The sequence below is a fragment of the Betta splendens genome, chromosome 9, assembly GCF_900634795.4.
Source record: "Betta splendens chromosome 9, fBetSpl5.4, whole genome shotgun sequence".
Taxonomy (NCBI): domain Eukaryota; kingdom Metazoa; phylum Chordata; class Actinopteri; order Anabantiformes; family Osphronemidae; genus Betta; species Betta splendens.
Genome location: NC_040889.2, coordinates 13,684,107 through 13,699,435, shown reverse-complemented (window position 1 = coordinate 13,699,435; position 15,329 = coordinate 13,684,107). Strand labels below are relative to the sequence as shown.

General features: G+C 39.9%; 1 protein-coding gene across 2 annotated transcripts; it reads left to right on the top strand.

Moving 5' to 3' along the window:
* Window positions 1-941: 941 nt before the first annotated feature.
* vps37ba (VPS37B subunit of ESCRT-I a) lies at window positions 942-14,815 on the top strand. 2 transcript variants are annotated; one of them, XM_029163502.3, is made up of 4 exons: window positions 942-1,158; window positions 5,603-5,774; window positions 11,524-11,606; window positions 12,227-14,815. In XM_029163502.3, the coding sequence occupies exons 1-4, from the start codon at window positions 1,054-1,056 to the stop codon at window positions 12,707-12,709; spliced, it is 843 nt and encodes a 280-aa protein (XP_029019335.1). In that variant the 5' UTR covers window positions 942-1,053; the 3' UTR covers window positions 12,710-14,815. The 2 variants fall into 2 exon arrangements, with proteins under 2 accessions (XP_029019335.1, XP_029019334.1); XM_029163501.3 differs by lacking the exon at window positions 942-1,158 and adding an exon at window positions 1,251-1,585.
* Window positions 14,816-15,329: the final 514 nt, after the last annotated feature.

Here is a 15,329-nt window from a genome sequence, read left to right as displayed (position 1 = left end):
CTCTCTAATGGCAGATGATGTGAATTTATGTGTTTTAATCACTTTTATTGTCAAATTCTGTATCATTGCAAGGATCAAGGTTTGATTCTCAGGGTTGACCAGGTGCCTTTGTGTGCCTGTGTGGAGTTTGCTTTGTGTTCTTGCTGTATTTGCATGGTGTATATCTGGCTTCCTCTTACAATCCGAAGACTAAATTGAGACGAGTTGCATGCGAGTGTGACCGTTTGTCTGTTGTGGTGCTGTGATACGCTGGCGACCTGTGCAGGGTGTGCCCTGCCTTTTAACCAATGACAGGTGGAAACAGGTTTCAACACCTCTGCGGCCTTTAAGAGGACTTATGGTACAGGTGATGAACCAGTGTGGATCTGACAAATATTTTTCCCCAGTTGCACTGTTGTGTTTCACAGTGGTTGATGCTGAAACAAACCTTTGTACTTTGGAGAGTAAAGTTAAGCTGAGATGAGCTAGCCTCTTCTAGACTTGATAGTTAAAGGCAGGCAGACATCTCATCGACGTGAGTTTCAGAAAAGAAACATTATTGCTCACAAAGCAGCCCAGCAAAGCCTTATTAACGTCTTCCTGCAAATATTTAAAACGTTGGGAATTGCTTTGGAAGTCTGTCCTGTGGTCTAATATGGCTAAACCTAAGCTGATGATGGGGGAATATAATACTTAAAATAAGAACATTTGAATAAAATGTGTTTTAATTGCAATCAAACTTTAAATGCTATCAATTGTTATCTCTATGTAAAAATAAGGGTTAATTTTTTCTATAACTGTGTCTAGGCTTTCTTCGAAATGTACGTATTTTTAACAATATTTTTTTTAACTACATTTGGATATGTTATTATTAAAATACTTTTGTATTATCGTGTGTTACTTTTTTAAAAAGTTGAATACAGGCTTCCCGACAAAAAAAATCCGACAGCACGCGAAGGCACCACTGGGCCTGCGTCCTCTGTAGTTCCTGTAAGTGAAGCTCAGTCAGCTGTCACGGTCTGGAAGGCGAGAAGCGGCTTCACGCACGGGAAGGAACACACTACTTCATCTAAAATGTCTAATTTTTCAACCAAGTTCAGCGCTTACACGATGACTCAGCTCAACGAGTTTCTGGAGGACGACGTAAAGCTCACGAAAATGGTCCACGAGATGGACGAGGTAGGTTGAGCTAAAGGCTTCCTGCGGTCCGGCGTCCGCTCCCGACTCTCAAGCAGTTCTTCCCGCAGCCTTTGTTGTGCGTTCTTCGCCAACGCTCGGTACAGACGCGGAAACGCTCGGTTCGAAACCCACCCGTAACGACGAGCGGGCTGTCGACTGAGCGTCCTGGACGTGTAACTAGCGGGTTACACGTCGGTCCGCGTTGTACGGCGATGGGGTGCGCTTTGTTTTAACTTTAACGTGGGGGGAATTCGGTTCGCGACGTTGTGGAAGACGCGACTTCCCTAAACAACAATGCGCGTGAGAAGTAACACGTTTGATGGACGTGCCAATGAAGAGACTTCCACGTAAACGGCCCTGCTTCGTCACGGACGCGCCGTTCTCCACTCCAAACGGGCAGGCTGTGACTGGTCTGTTGTCAGAACAGGTCAGTTCCTGAGCGAGTACGGCGTGTTTAGCACCTTTTCTGTATTATAGGATTCTAGTTGAAGTCAAATGCCCCAGATTGTCTCACACCTTCACAGTTGATCTGAAGTGGCGCTGCCTGAAGCACGAGTTTGACCCCGTGGCAGGGACACCGTCATCGTTTGGACCTGGTGGCCTTGCTCGAGGGCTCAGCAGGTCCTTAATAATGTGGACCTGTTTGGGCTCCGTCATTAGTCTATGTTTGTCACGATACGCAGCTGATAAGCCCACGTTTTTCCATACAGGGCTGGAGTTGGTAGTGAGTGATTCCACGGACCGGGTTTCACCGCAGGCAGAAATGACCACAGGGAGGGCAGATGGATTAGAAGGGTTTTTATAAGGGATTTGTTCTTCTCATTATTCCACTTCTATAATAGTTCGTTCCGATGTGGGCTGTAATTCAACCTACTGTCCTGCTGCTCAGTTCGCCCTGTAGGATGCCCCGTTTCTCTTTCTTTTCACTGTAAAGTAATAAGGATTCAGGAAGCACTGTTTCCACCCTTTTCCACAGACCTCATCGCTCATTACAACAATGAACACGTTGTCAGGACACAGGGCCTTGTCTTGTTTGTTGTCCTGCTCTTTTGGTTTTCTCTTAAATCTAATTTAAGCACCTTTTGCACGAGTGAGGATTCTGTAAGCTGCTCTATGTCACTGTAAGTGTCCCAGATCAAGTACAATGCAGGACTGTAGGGATTTGGGCTGAAAGTCATACGGTGTCCCTGGTTTTTGTTTTGGGCCACACCCTTTCGCACTGGCTCCATGGTTTGGTTTTCCTCATCCCATATGTTATTGTGTCAGAGAGAGGGACACACTTGTTTGCTGCACCGACACTGCAGCTATTCACTGAAGTTAGTCACAAGATTTTGAGAGCGACGTAAGACGAGCGAAACTTGAAACATGCTTGAGCCAAAGGTGAAACCATCTGGGAATTTCTTACGTAATAACTGGATAGGAACAAAGGCAATGGGTGTCATCCGGCTTCAGGTGAAAGCTGAGTGTGCTGAGAAGTCCTACAGTAAGTACACAATGTAGTTGACATTGTAGACGCAGAGCTTTGCCTCAAACGCAGACTATTATTAATACTATTTTGTGAAACACACTGACAGCAGCACATTCGGAGCCCTTAGAATAATGCAAATGATATTGTCATAGATTTAGCTTCACGGCACCAGCAAGATTTTTTTTTATTTTCAACGTGTTGAAGTGGGGTTTAAGCTTATCGCCACACCTTTGCTTGTTCAAGAATGACATTTTTAGGGCAAGCTCTTCAGTGTCAGTTCTATTTCAGTGTCTCGTTTGTACGGGACAAAACTATCGTTCTTTTCACAAGTGCCAAAAGACAGCAGAAAATAATTTGTTGCAGATTTATACAGTGCATTATTTTTCTATTACTTTTAACGTATTAGTGTATTCACAACTATGCACACCTATGAACAACTTAGAGTCAATAATTAACCTGCATCGTTTTGTACTGTGGGAGGAACTATAGACTCACACAGAAAGAGAATATTTAAATGCCACCCGGAACCTGCCTGAGGTGAGCTAACACCACCGCAGCACCAATGTGCCGTCCTACAGGATATTCTACTAGCACTAATTAGAGGCGTAACCAGTTTGAAACAAGCTTCCACCATCATGTCACGATGACAGAACTCCACCCCACCCCAACCCTGTCTGAAACAACCTTGTGGGAGACAACTGGACATCTTTTGCATGAAACTCACCTGTGTAGCAACTCAAACAAGAAATTAGAGGACCTGCGTTTGTGTGCAGGCTTAATGTTTAAGAAGGTAATATTGTATTTGTATATCGTGCAAAGCTAAACAGTGTCCGCTTCAGACAAAGTCTTGTGAAATTAATAGCCCTACTGATCAGAGTTTTGTGGCCAGCATTTGACGTTTGACAGTTTGCACAAGTGTTACCATTTAAAAAAGAAAAAAAATCAGCTGAAGTTAGATAATGAGTTTAAAGAATAAGATATAGTTAAAAATCCCATCCTATCCACAGTGTCCCTTTTTAAAAAGTTTTGTTCAGTTAACGCAATATTCATTTTGAATATCTGAAGGGTTTTGAAGGGTTTGTGTGCTTTAGAGTCCTCATCTAGAGGATGACTGATGAGGCTTTTGGTTCATGGGTAAAGTGATAAGAACCTTAGGCCTTATCTGGCATTTCTTTCCGTCTACTAATTTGACTGCAACAAACTGATACTTTGACCAGGTCGAAATATCAGCTGTCAGGAACATTGGACTGCTTCCAAGAATTTAATATCTGAGTGCACGTCTCATAAAACCATACTGGTTCTGGCTGAACTCCAATGACAATGACTTAAATCTATGACCATTATCCACACTTATGATTTTGTTTACCACAACTACTCTCACTTTTTGTCACACATCATTACTGTACATGGCTCCGATTGGGGTTAAACAGAAATGTTGTATTTTATGACTTTATGACGTATCTTACAGTGATGTTTATCTAGTTTTTAATACATCTGTCTAAAATTCAGGTCTGTGTTTCACTTAGACTGGCTCATAACCTACATTCCCTGTGATTATTCCAGCCTTGATGGAGAGAATGAGACACGGAAGAGTGTGTATTTCCTCTGATAAGAATTGTGTGTTTGGGTTGTCAGAACCCTCCTGCAGTTATAAAAGCTATTTGGAGGTCTACTTTTTCTGTGGGCCACGATGGATAGAGTAAGAAGCTCTTTTAAAAGCAGGCCTGGTCACCTCATGATATGATGATGCCAACTGTGGTAATAGGCGTAATTTACTGCTTTTCTTACATAAATGCCCCCCTCCCCTACCTTCCAGTCTGACCACCAAACAAAGGCTTTCTTGGTCACTTTTAGATGTTATTCCAAAGCGCAAGTAGCACTCATACATATTCTTGCACAATTCTGTTTATGTTTGCACTCTCAACATGTAGGCTGAATGTGTGAAGTGAGTCAAAAGGAAAGCACAGTCTATTCCTATTTTGCACTTCCACCTTCTCCAATGTCTATTTGCATTAAATCTGCATACCGCCATTTTTTAAATACGTTTTACAAATGTTTTCGGTTTACAAATGATTGCAGTAGAGCCTTTAAAAAGATTTACTGTATATCAGCCTGTGATAAGTGTTTATTGCTTCTGCTGCTACTGTATGTGAAGAAAACGCTGTGCTAAGGCTAAACAAGCTGATTGATCCTACACCATGGTGGAACATGGAGGAATATAATAGTTCAAACCAAAACATTTGAATAAAAAAAAAATGCTGGGCTAAAACATTAGAACAACCCTAGTCTAAAGCCCAGCACTCACTGTGACCTCAGTATTAAACATTTAGTAAAATTCTCACCCTTTTAAAAAGTTTAGTAAAACGCTAAATTAGCTACATACTGGCACACAGAAACTGAATGCAACACCAGTTTAACATTTGATTCCCCTGTGGTTTTTGTGCTATGACTTATTAAATTTCTGCTGTGTTGCCTAGTTCCACAGTTGATGTTGCAGCCAGTTAAAGCAGTGCCCAGGTGCTGTATATAGCATGTGTTGATTTTGTCCTACAGTATAGTGTGCACAAATGGCTTAGGATATATTAAATCAGATTTAGATATTGTCATTTTTTATGTAACCTTCTACTAATAATTTAAAGTTTGTTTGCATTTTTTTGTTAGTTAAGGGTTGTCAAAGTTTATTAAGTTTGTAAACTTTGTGAAAGTACGTGTTGTAAAAAAGAAGTGTAGATTTTTAACAGTTCTAACACATCTATAGTCATGATTTGTCATTTCGGATTTGTCAAGAGAATTGTAGGAGTTGTGAGAAAACATTTTGAATGTGTGATGAATCATTAATATTCACAACCTTTTTTCATGTTTCCAAAGTTAAGTCCACTGTGTGAGAAAATTTTCTTCCTCGTGCAGTTTCCTGTCGTGTATGATAAAGGCAATGCTGTGAAGAGATGACTGATTTGTTTTCGTTTACCCCCTTAGATGCAGGAGGTCCAGCAGAACAAGGAGAAAACACTGGCCAACAACAGGACCCTCGCTGAGCAAAACCTTTCCCTGCAGCCCACGCTGGAGCACAAGAAAGAGCAGCTCATCAACAGATACAGAGGTCTTCAGGAGAGCTTTGAGTCCTATCAGCTGCGCAAGTCCGCCCTAGGTGCAGTAGCAGAAATCAATCCGTCTTTTATTTATTGCAATTACTATTGATCACATTCAGTTTCTACACAAGAGGAGGACAGCATAATGTAAAGAAAATATTTTTATTGTAACTGCTGTTTGGATATTACTGTATTAGCTGATAACACGTAAATATTAACAAATATCAGTTAAAGGTGAACTGACTGTCATAGACCATTTATGTAGGCGGCAGTGGCTCAATAGGTAGAGCTGTCGCCTGCCAATCATAGGAGTGGTGGTTTGATTCCTGTCTCCCCCTGGTCATGTGCCGAAGTGTCCTTGGGCCAGACACTAAACCCCCGGTGTATGTGCTCTGCCATCGATGAATGGAAGTGTGAGTGTTTGTGGGCAAATGGGTGACTGTGAATGGAGTGTTAAAGTGCTTTCAGTACCAGTGAGGTAGAAAAGCGCTATAAGTGCAAGGCCATTTACCATTTACATATATCTTTCAATGCAGTAACTTTTCTAAACTTCATATAGTCCCATTACTGAAAGATGAAAGAAAAATAAGAAAACATTTGCTTAGTCTGTTTCTGACTGACTAAAGTTATTTAAGGTATGAACGACTGTGATGCATGTCCACAGCTCGAAACTCACACATATACTCTGTTTCTCCTTGTCACAGTCATGGCTAGTTCGCTACTCTGTGTGAAGCTGCATGCCCTTGGCAAACAGTGGTACAGTACATACAAGTACACTATTTGTTTACTTGTTTTAAACTAAAAAGGTAAAAGTGTCCTTTAAGTTCATATTTATGCACATCTACACTAAAATATACCAACCTATATATTAAGTATACTGTACCAAGTATACTGCATTTCTGCTTTTCTACTTAAAAGTATGAAAGAGGTTAAGTGTTTGGTTTTTTTTCTAGATTTGTAATTATTCTCAAGTATACTTGGCTTAAACTGACAAGTATACACAAAAGTCTAAATATGTTAGGTGAATGAGTTATGAGTTAACTGAATGTATAAGGCAGGAATACTATAATGGAAATTCATAGCGTGCTACATGCGCTGGGTGCAGATATTTGATGAGCACATTTCAGTTTAAAGAGAAAGAAAAGAAAACTCTTGATTGAACCCAATGAACCATCTTTCAAGTAAACAGCACTGTTGTATATTTTCTTTAGTCTGTCATATACAGCTCCATCAGCTAAAAGCTGTTTGTTCCACACAGCTTGCATACGGTAGACATATACAACCTTCTGATATTTTCTTGCACTGGACAAGTTCCCAAAACCTTGCTTTCATTTACTGCCACAGTTGTCTGTATTTTGATAAAAATTACATTCTTCCAAAAATAACTGAACTCTTGAATTTGTAATAGTGCTCTTGGCATTTTCTGGCATTACCTCCACAACATATATTTAATGACTGTTTGTTTTGGGACATACTTTATTGAATTCTATGAGTATTTTCATGGAACAGAGTGCCCATATTGGATAAAAAAAAACGTTGATATAGCCCATAATATCCCCCAGCGTTTCACACTTTGTGCGTTGTACAGTACGTGATCAAGTGTACAAAAACTTTAACAATTAGTTCACTGAGAATAAAGTAAAAGATGTACTTTAATATGCTAAATGTTTTCATAAAGTGTACTAATACATTACAGTTGATGAGTTCTCAAAAGTATACTACAATAAACTACAGGCGTACTAATAGCCTGTATGTAGTACACTAATAATTTAGTTGTTCATTATAGTTAGCAGCATAGAAGTACATAGTTAGTATAGTATGTGCACGTTTAAGGTTTACTAATAATACCTACTCTGTATCTGTGGGTCAGTTACTGTAGCTCATCTGGTCAGACCACTGTGTTGTTTTGAAGGGTCAATCCTAATATTTGTTATTCAGACTCATAAAGGCAAATAGTTTTTAGTAGTGTTGCAGGTAATAGTTAATGCAGGTAATAGTACATAAAACGTGACTAATTCTATGCTTCAAGTTTACTTTTCATACATTTAAAATATACTTCAAGTGAACTTTTAAGGACTGAAAAGTGGGCCAATTTAGTCCCAACAAGTATACTGGGATAGTAGAAGTAGGTTCACATAAGTATACCTACTCTGTAATGTATACTTTAGAAACATTCTTCAGTATACTTGATCAAATAATCTTTAGTATACATTTGCGAAAGGTGTGTTTGTGTTATATAAGCATTTATAGAAGTCCACACAGAAATTGCTCTATTCACAGAGGCTTATTTGGGCATTACTTAGACTAGGGAGTTCGTAAGGTAGTGTAATTTGCTGACATTTCAGGTATCCTCCAGGTAATATGAAGCAAGTTAAGTGTTCTAGTAACTACATGGGTGATTAGTGGATTCTGTTAGTAATAGTTGTCATATGTTAGATAATCACGGGAAATTGAGATATTAGAGTTCTTTTTATGTTTTCTGTTCCTCTTCTGCTTGACCATGTACTAACCCTAACCCAGTTCTCCAGCTCATATGCCATGATGGAGGAGTTACTGCTGTTTAACTTCATGTAGAAGGTCGTGTGGCTGTAACATTTCTCTGTGACACACCCTTACAGTATTTCCTAGTGTGTGAAAAAGACAGAATAACCACACACGTGACTGTGTTGACGCAGAAGTTGCCAAGCAGCCCTCTTAAAATAGCATGCCTACTAGTCTGCTGTGATTATAAAGTTTGCCTCCCTCCCTGCAAGGCATACAGACCCTAAGCTACTGTAGAGCACAATCATTTGTAGTTTCCTTTTAAAATATCAAGCTAACAATGACAACCTTTTTATTTATTCAAAACTATCCTTTTAACATTCCAAGGCCCATTTAGTAGTCAGAATTTACTCGTACTGGACTGAAAACATTGCTCCAAGTTTTGTTTTGTTTGTCCGCAAGCAGCGGCTTTTGTCAAATATAGGTTACCCGGTCTCCCACCCTTCCCCCCTTGCCTCCCTGTGCAAGCCATCCTAGTCTGGCATTTGCAATAGAGCAGCTGTGGAAGGACAGTAGTCCTCACAGCTGAGAGAAACACAGCTTGTTGACCCAATTGAGAGCTCAGTGTACAGTAGCTTACTGTGAATTCGTCTGCATATGGTTACACCAGCAGCACCAACCACGCATTAAGCCTTTGCAAATGTTGTGCCCTCTGATAATCTGCATAGGAGGATAGGATAGGATAGGATATGACTTCTTTAATGCCACAATGGGGAAAAATTTGTATTTTCAGCAGCAATTGATAGGACAAAAAAGTAAACAACAGTAACAATTGTGCAAAAAAGAGCAGTAATACTTGTGTACAGTAATAGATACTATTAGTTCATACTATTCATTAAGCTGTACAGGCCAAAATAATGCTGCAGACCCTTTTCGCCACTACTATTACCATCTATTATCAGCTAGCCACAGTGGACCATTGTGCTGCCAAGCAAGATGGTGTAAAACAGCCACAGTAGGTGGGAGGGAATGGTGCATGATGGAACTGACAGGCAGGCAAGCTGGGAGTGTGGGAGAGAAAGACGGTGAGGAAGGCCAAGCCTCCACTCTTTTGATTCACAGCAAAGAGGTGGATGTTGCTTGTGAATGGCTGTCTCATGATTTCTAGGTCCAGATTATGTGTGATACAGGCTCAGAACGCTCTCCACTTAGCCAGAGTGTCACGGGACTGCTGCTTGCTATCTTGCCTCCCTGTGTAGAAATGTGAATCGGAATCAAAATCAGCTTCAATGGCCAAGTTTGCATAGGACCACCAAGGAATTTTATGTGGTCTGACTCCATCTTTGTTCCCTCACAGAAAAACCACAATTATATACAATTTTAAATATAGTTTTAAAAACAAATAATAAACAATAAAAAACTGTGGCTCACTATGTGACATTCAAACATGGCTATTGTAGTTATTGCACATATATTGTTAAATTGTACTGAGTCATTATTGTGTGTGTCCGGAAGAGTTCAGCTCAAACACAGCCTGGGGAAAGAATCTGACTTTGTCTGCTGGTTCTGGTGCCTATGGCTCTGTGTCAATTCGGTGTCGCTTAGCCAGAGTGACCATATGTTCAGGAAGCTGGGAAATTCCCTGAGTAATGTTGTTGGGAAGGCTGCACCCTGGGTTGAGGGAGAGTTTAGTCATACAGGATCTTGTACCTACCTGTACTAAGTAACGTCCTCACATGTCCACACAGAGAGAGAGAGACAGAGAGCGAGAGTCAGACAGAGCTCAGTGAGTAAAGTGTTGGCCTGTGAATGAGAAGGTCAGAGGGTTTAAAGGCCACAAAATGCAACCTACTGTACTGCACTGAGAAAAGTGCAGGTAATGCCGTACTCTGCATGGAGAAGATATTGCTCAAAGCTCAAACTTACCGTTAAATTAGTCAGGTCCTATGACGCATGATATGTAGAGCCAATAGAAAATAGTTTTGATATTTCTTTTCAACAAAATTTGACATAATTTTGATTGACACACACATCACCAGCAACTGCTCAGAACCTATGACTTCAGAATTGAAGCAAACTACTAAAAGAAAAGACTCTGACAGAACAGAGACTGGTAGGCAAACCAAGAGCAGACTCTTATGTTTCAGGGACAGCTTCATCCTGTAGCTGCGATGAAGCTTAAAGCCTATTGCTGCTGCTGTGGTGTTCAAGTGGTGTCAGACATTAGTGTTTTATTCAAATGAGGGCTCCTTTTGTTATTTTAAGTTTAGTTCTGTACACATAGAATTCGCCTGTGCGTGATTTTCTGTGCACTTTGATTCTTAAAGTTTTGTTTGGTGCGATAGTTACAGTAGTTTTAAATGCATAGTACAACATTTCTTCATTTTCCATCTGGCAATATTAAACTCAATATACCCATCATTGCATAGATGTTATACCTAACCTAGGATATTGCCTTAAGAAACAGTGTGAAACAGAGTTTGGCAAACGTTTATATCAGAGATCTGAGGTGTTAGGCTTTACAGCAATGTTCTGCCAAGTACAGTCTGTAGAGCAGCAGCAATGATAGTAAAGGTTTGACAGCTTTGTGTGTTAAAATCACTTGTATCTACTGGTCATATTATTGTTTTTTACCATCCATTTTTCCATGACCCCCTTCAAGGGATAGAATGATTGAAAGCGAATATCTCATATTATCACAGAATAATTGCTATGTGCCAGAATGAATGTTAAAATGGTTATATTTTGATTTATTTTTCTTTGTGGCTACAACTAGAAGAACGTCATTAGTCTATCAGGTTGGACTGGACATTCTCATGTAATATAGATCTACTGTAATATAGTCTGAGAGCAGTAACTAGTGATGTGTCACTGGTTTTGTTCCCATGAGTGTTGCCATATGACTATTCAGCCTCAACTCCAGCTGGTGTTGACTTACAGGTCTGCTTGGGAACACAAACAAAACAGGCCTGCTCCATAGAGACACCAACACAGTTTTATTAGGCTCAGTTTGCACTTTAACAGAAAACAGACAGACATTATTGCTTTCTGGAAGTTGTGGTTACAAGATTGGGAATGGAAGTCTCATCTTTGTGTTGGATAGAACAAATACTAATATGTTCAGTAGTGCTTTCAAGCATACTGAATAATTTACACATTTGAAATGTATTGATGAGAGCAATCAATTTACTATTTCTTTATAATGTTTTTGTATAAAAGCAATGAATCTGAAGTTCTTCTAGACTCGCTGCAAGACTGTACATGCCATTGTTTTGTTTAGTCCAACAGAATAAAAAAATCTGTATTTTCTGTGTTGATCATTCACAGATCACAACTCAGGAAACTCTTCTCTGGATACTTTGCTGGCCCTGCTGCAGGCAGAGGGAGCCAAAATAGAAGAGGAAACAGAGGTAAGAATTTGACTGCTCCTGCTATGCATGACTTCATTCGTCTCTTGCTGATACTAGTCAGCAATTCACATACCTGCCATTCTGGTTCTGATGGCCTCTACCACAGAGGCTCCATTATAAGGGTGGGCAATTAAAAAGGTAATAATGCCTGTGCTACCATTTGGGATTGTTTATCATTCTCAATTCTAGAATCACTCAACAGCATCAAATGATTACTAATAATCTTAAAATGTCGCATTAAAATATGTTAATACACTTCCTGGCAGTGACACGCTACAACTCCTAGTGGCACACATGTGTAATTACAGGATAATCACATACATAAACACAGGTTCAGGTGAAACAAAACCTATAATCGGTTCTTTTTGTGAATTTTTTATTTTTAACAGAAATTATTTAAATTATTTTGGTTGAGAATTGTGTCAGATCTCAAGGTAAAAGGCCACGTCAAGGTCTAAATAAACGAACTAGAACGTAAAAAATGGTTGGTATACCTGATACACTTTTATAAGATTAATACTGTTAAAGTTTGCCATTTAAAACTCTAGCCTAGCAAATTTTCAGGAGGACTCCACAGTTATAGTTATTAAAACCATAATTGTTTTTTTTCTTCTGTCCAGAATATGGCCGACTCCTTTCTGAATGGCGATATGATCCTGGATTCCTTCATTGATGATTATCAGAACAAGAGGAAACTGGCCCACCTAAGGAGGGTAAAGATCGAGAAACTTCAGGAGATGGTGCTGAAGGGCCACCGGCTCCCCCAGGTGTCTGTCCCTGTCTCCCAAACTCAAGATGTGTCAGTGGCAGCCTCCCTCCTCTCAGAGTCCGTCAACAGCTCGTCCCCCATTGCCCAACCTAGAAGGAAACCCCCACCTCCTCCATCCCAGCCAGCCCCAATTCTGGAGCAAACTCCCACTTCCCCTGTCCCCCAGCCTCCTGTCTTCTGCTCGCCATACCCACCAATTCCTCCGAGAACAGGCCAACCTTTCCCCAACATCTCATCTGGTTACCCCAGCCCCTTTCTATCTCAATACCCCCCTGCTTTGCCACAGAGGCCTCCAGCTCGTATGGCCCCACAGCCTGGCTTCATCATGCAGTAAGGAAACGTAGTTGCTGGTCTAAGGAAGCACTGTGTTGACTTCTCACCACTGGGACTACTTTGACAGTTTTTATAAAAATGTCACCTGCCTTCTTGGATTACAACCAATCTTAACACAAGAAGGCAGATCTGCACTGGCTGGACTGGTCACGTTGAGCCTAAGCAGATATCCAGTAATCACCTCTTATTCCCATCAGCACTCCCAATAAGTAAAAAAATATACAGAAGTGATTAAATGAGGCTTGATGCTCCTTAGTGGAAGAGCCCCACTGCTAGATGCAGGCTGTATGGAAACAAGTGTGTATGGGTCACTGAGCTGGGACTGATCAGTACCTTCTGCTTCTAAGCAGTGCTCTCAGCTCTGCTGGCCCAGTAATTTTCAGTCTCTCACCTTCCTTTAAACTTGTTTTTTGAGTTTTTATGGAAGATTTCACAAGGATTAGATTATCCATTTCCATGTACAGCATGCTAATTTACATGTATTGTATATGCAAGTAAAGAGAGACCCTAATTACTGTGCAGTTTGGTTAAAAATATAATATCCTAAGCAAAACTGCATCTATGCTGTGATTCTTTTTGTTAGTTCAGAGGGTACATAGTAATATTTTAATTTCTGCATTTCTTTAACATGTAGTACTAACAGAATTACTTTAGCCAAGATACACTGATTAACATATTTGGAGGGCTATTTCTGCTTCAAACTGCAAGTGTATTGAAAGACTCCACATCTGCCTGTTTCAAGATGGCTGTGGCAATTGCTCCTTCTCAGGGCAGAAGACAAATGGGAGATGAAGGAGAGATTAGTGGCTAAGCTATTGTAACAAATAACCCTAGACCTTTAGAACTTTGTGTGACATGAAGGACTTTTGTGTAGTCATAGAGTACAGTTCAGATGTGTTGTTTCTGTTGGTACCTGTTGTAATTCAACACTCCTTTTTTGATGTCTACTGTCTCTTCTCACCCTACGCTGTTGGTAGGTAAAATTATGCCAACAGCTCTTTGGCTCTCATGCATGGTTCTGTTAAATCTTCTTTTAACACTGAGCACCAAAGACTTGCTGACTTTTCACCAGCACACGTTTTGTGTTGTTTCTTTTTTTTTTAGTTTGTTTTAATTTAAATGATTCATTTTGTGAGAGTGCGTTGTTCTCAACATATCTGTCTTGTAAAATGCTCTTTTTTTTTTCTAAACATCCAAGCCAGATTGCTTCAAAAGGAGCTTGCCATGCCAGCCTAGCTGGGGAAGTGTTTTCTTGTGTGCAAAAAACAAGAAAAGATGATGATGAAACCCCCCAAATGCTTTTACTGTGTACTGACGAAGAGCCACGAGTGCCTACTTGAAGTGACGCTAATCACGTCCTGCTGACTACTCCCACGATTCTCTTTGTTCAGATGTAGTGATTACAGTACAATCTCACTTCAATTCCCTATCCACTACCTTTTTTAAATGTGGAAAAATACTAGCCAAGCATTAGTTCTTCTACTTGTGCTACTGAATTCATGTTTCACCAGAGGGTGGAAAAAGGCAGTGTCTAACAGTTGGTCTGTCAGGCTGTGCTTTCTCACTAGGAAGCAGAAGGCCGGAGCAGGGCCATGCTGAGCACGTGCCAGAGAGATGAGAGGCTGTGTGCCTAGTGGCACGAGCACTTCTCTCCCCTTCTTCCTCCACTGTATTGAGGTTTGCCTAGAATTAAGTCAGATTTTTTCCCTGCATGTTGTGTTTTTGCTGTTTTCTGTTGTAATAACAGGGCTCTGAAATGTTTTGTGTCATGCTTTGACATTAAAAAATAGTTGGCCTTAGAGTGGACAGAGCATTTTCAACTACAGTATAGAAACTTAAAGCATTAAAGTCTTGATGAACCAGCATTTCTAACAACTAGCAGTGGGTTATTTTTGTGCATGGCCTTTTGCTCTTTGCGTCCATTCTTAAGAATTGTTTTTAATACCATATCTTTTGTAGCTTTTTAGCTACATCTTGTTGTTTGAACTGATCCTCTGCATCTATGGTTTCATATGTGGCTGGTGACATGTTAAGTGTAATGTTGTAGGTAATTACTTAAGTGGAAGTTAATGCTATTTTCAAGTTCAATAAATCAAAAATGTTTGTATTGGTTTGTATTCAGTTGCATTATTATACAATTAACATTTTATATAATGTTTCACTTGTCATACCATGTCTCAGAAATGTCCAGTTTATATTCACTTGTGTTCTGAAATGGAACTAGACTGCCATCTATAGAGCGAAATTAATGAAACGTTTCTCTGTTCCTGGGGTAAAATACAGTCTACATTGAGGTTGAAAACATCTTTTATATTCTATAAATATGATTATTTATATAGTAGTATCTATGTATAACTAATTTGCAGCAAAATATGGCAAGCATTTTAGGGGAATGCAAAACCTTTCGAAACGATTTCTTTATATTCTGTATTAGTTCACCGGTAGTTTTCTGTTCATATTTTATTTTATTATCATGTCATTTGTTACGTATTACTCCATGGGTTATATTAAATGTTTGGCAAGCAGCTTGTATGTTTTAATGCACCCTTGTTTCGCCAATGTTGCATTTACGTGCAATTTATAAGGTGGGAGGTAATTTTTTTGTCATGGAAACAGGGCTA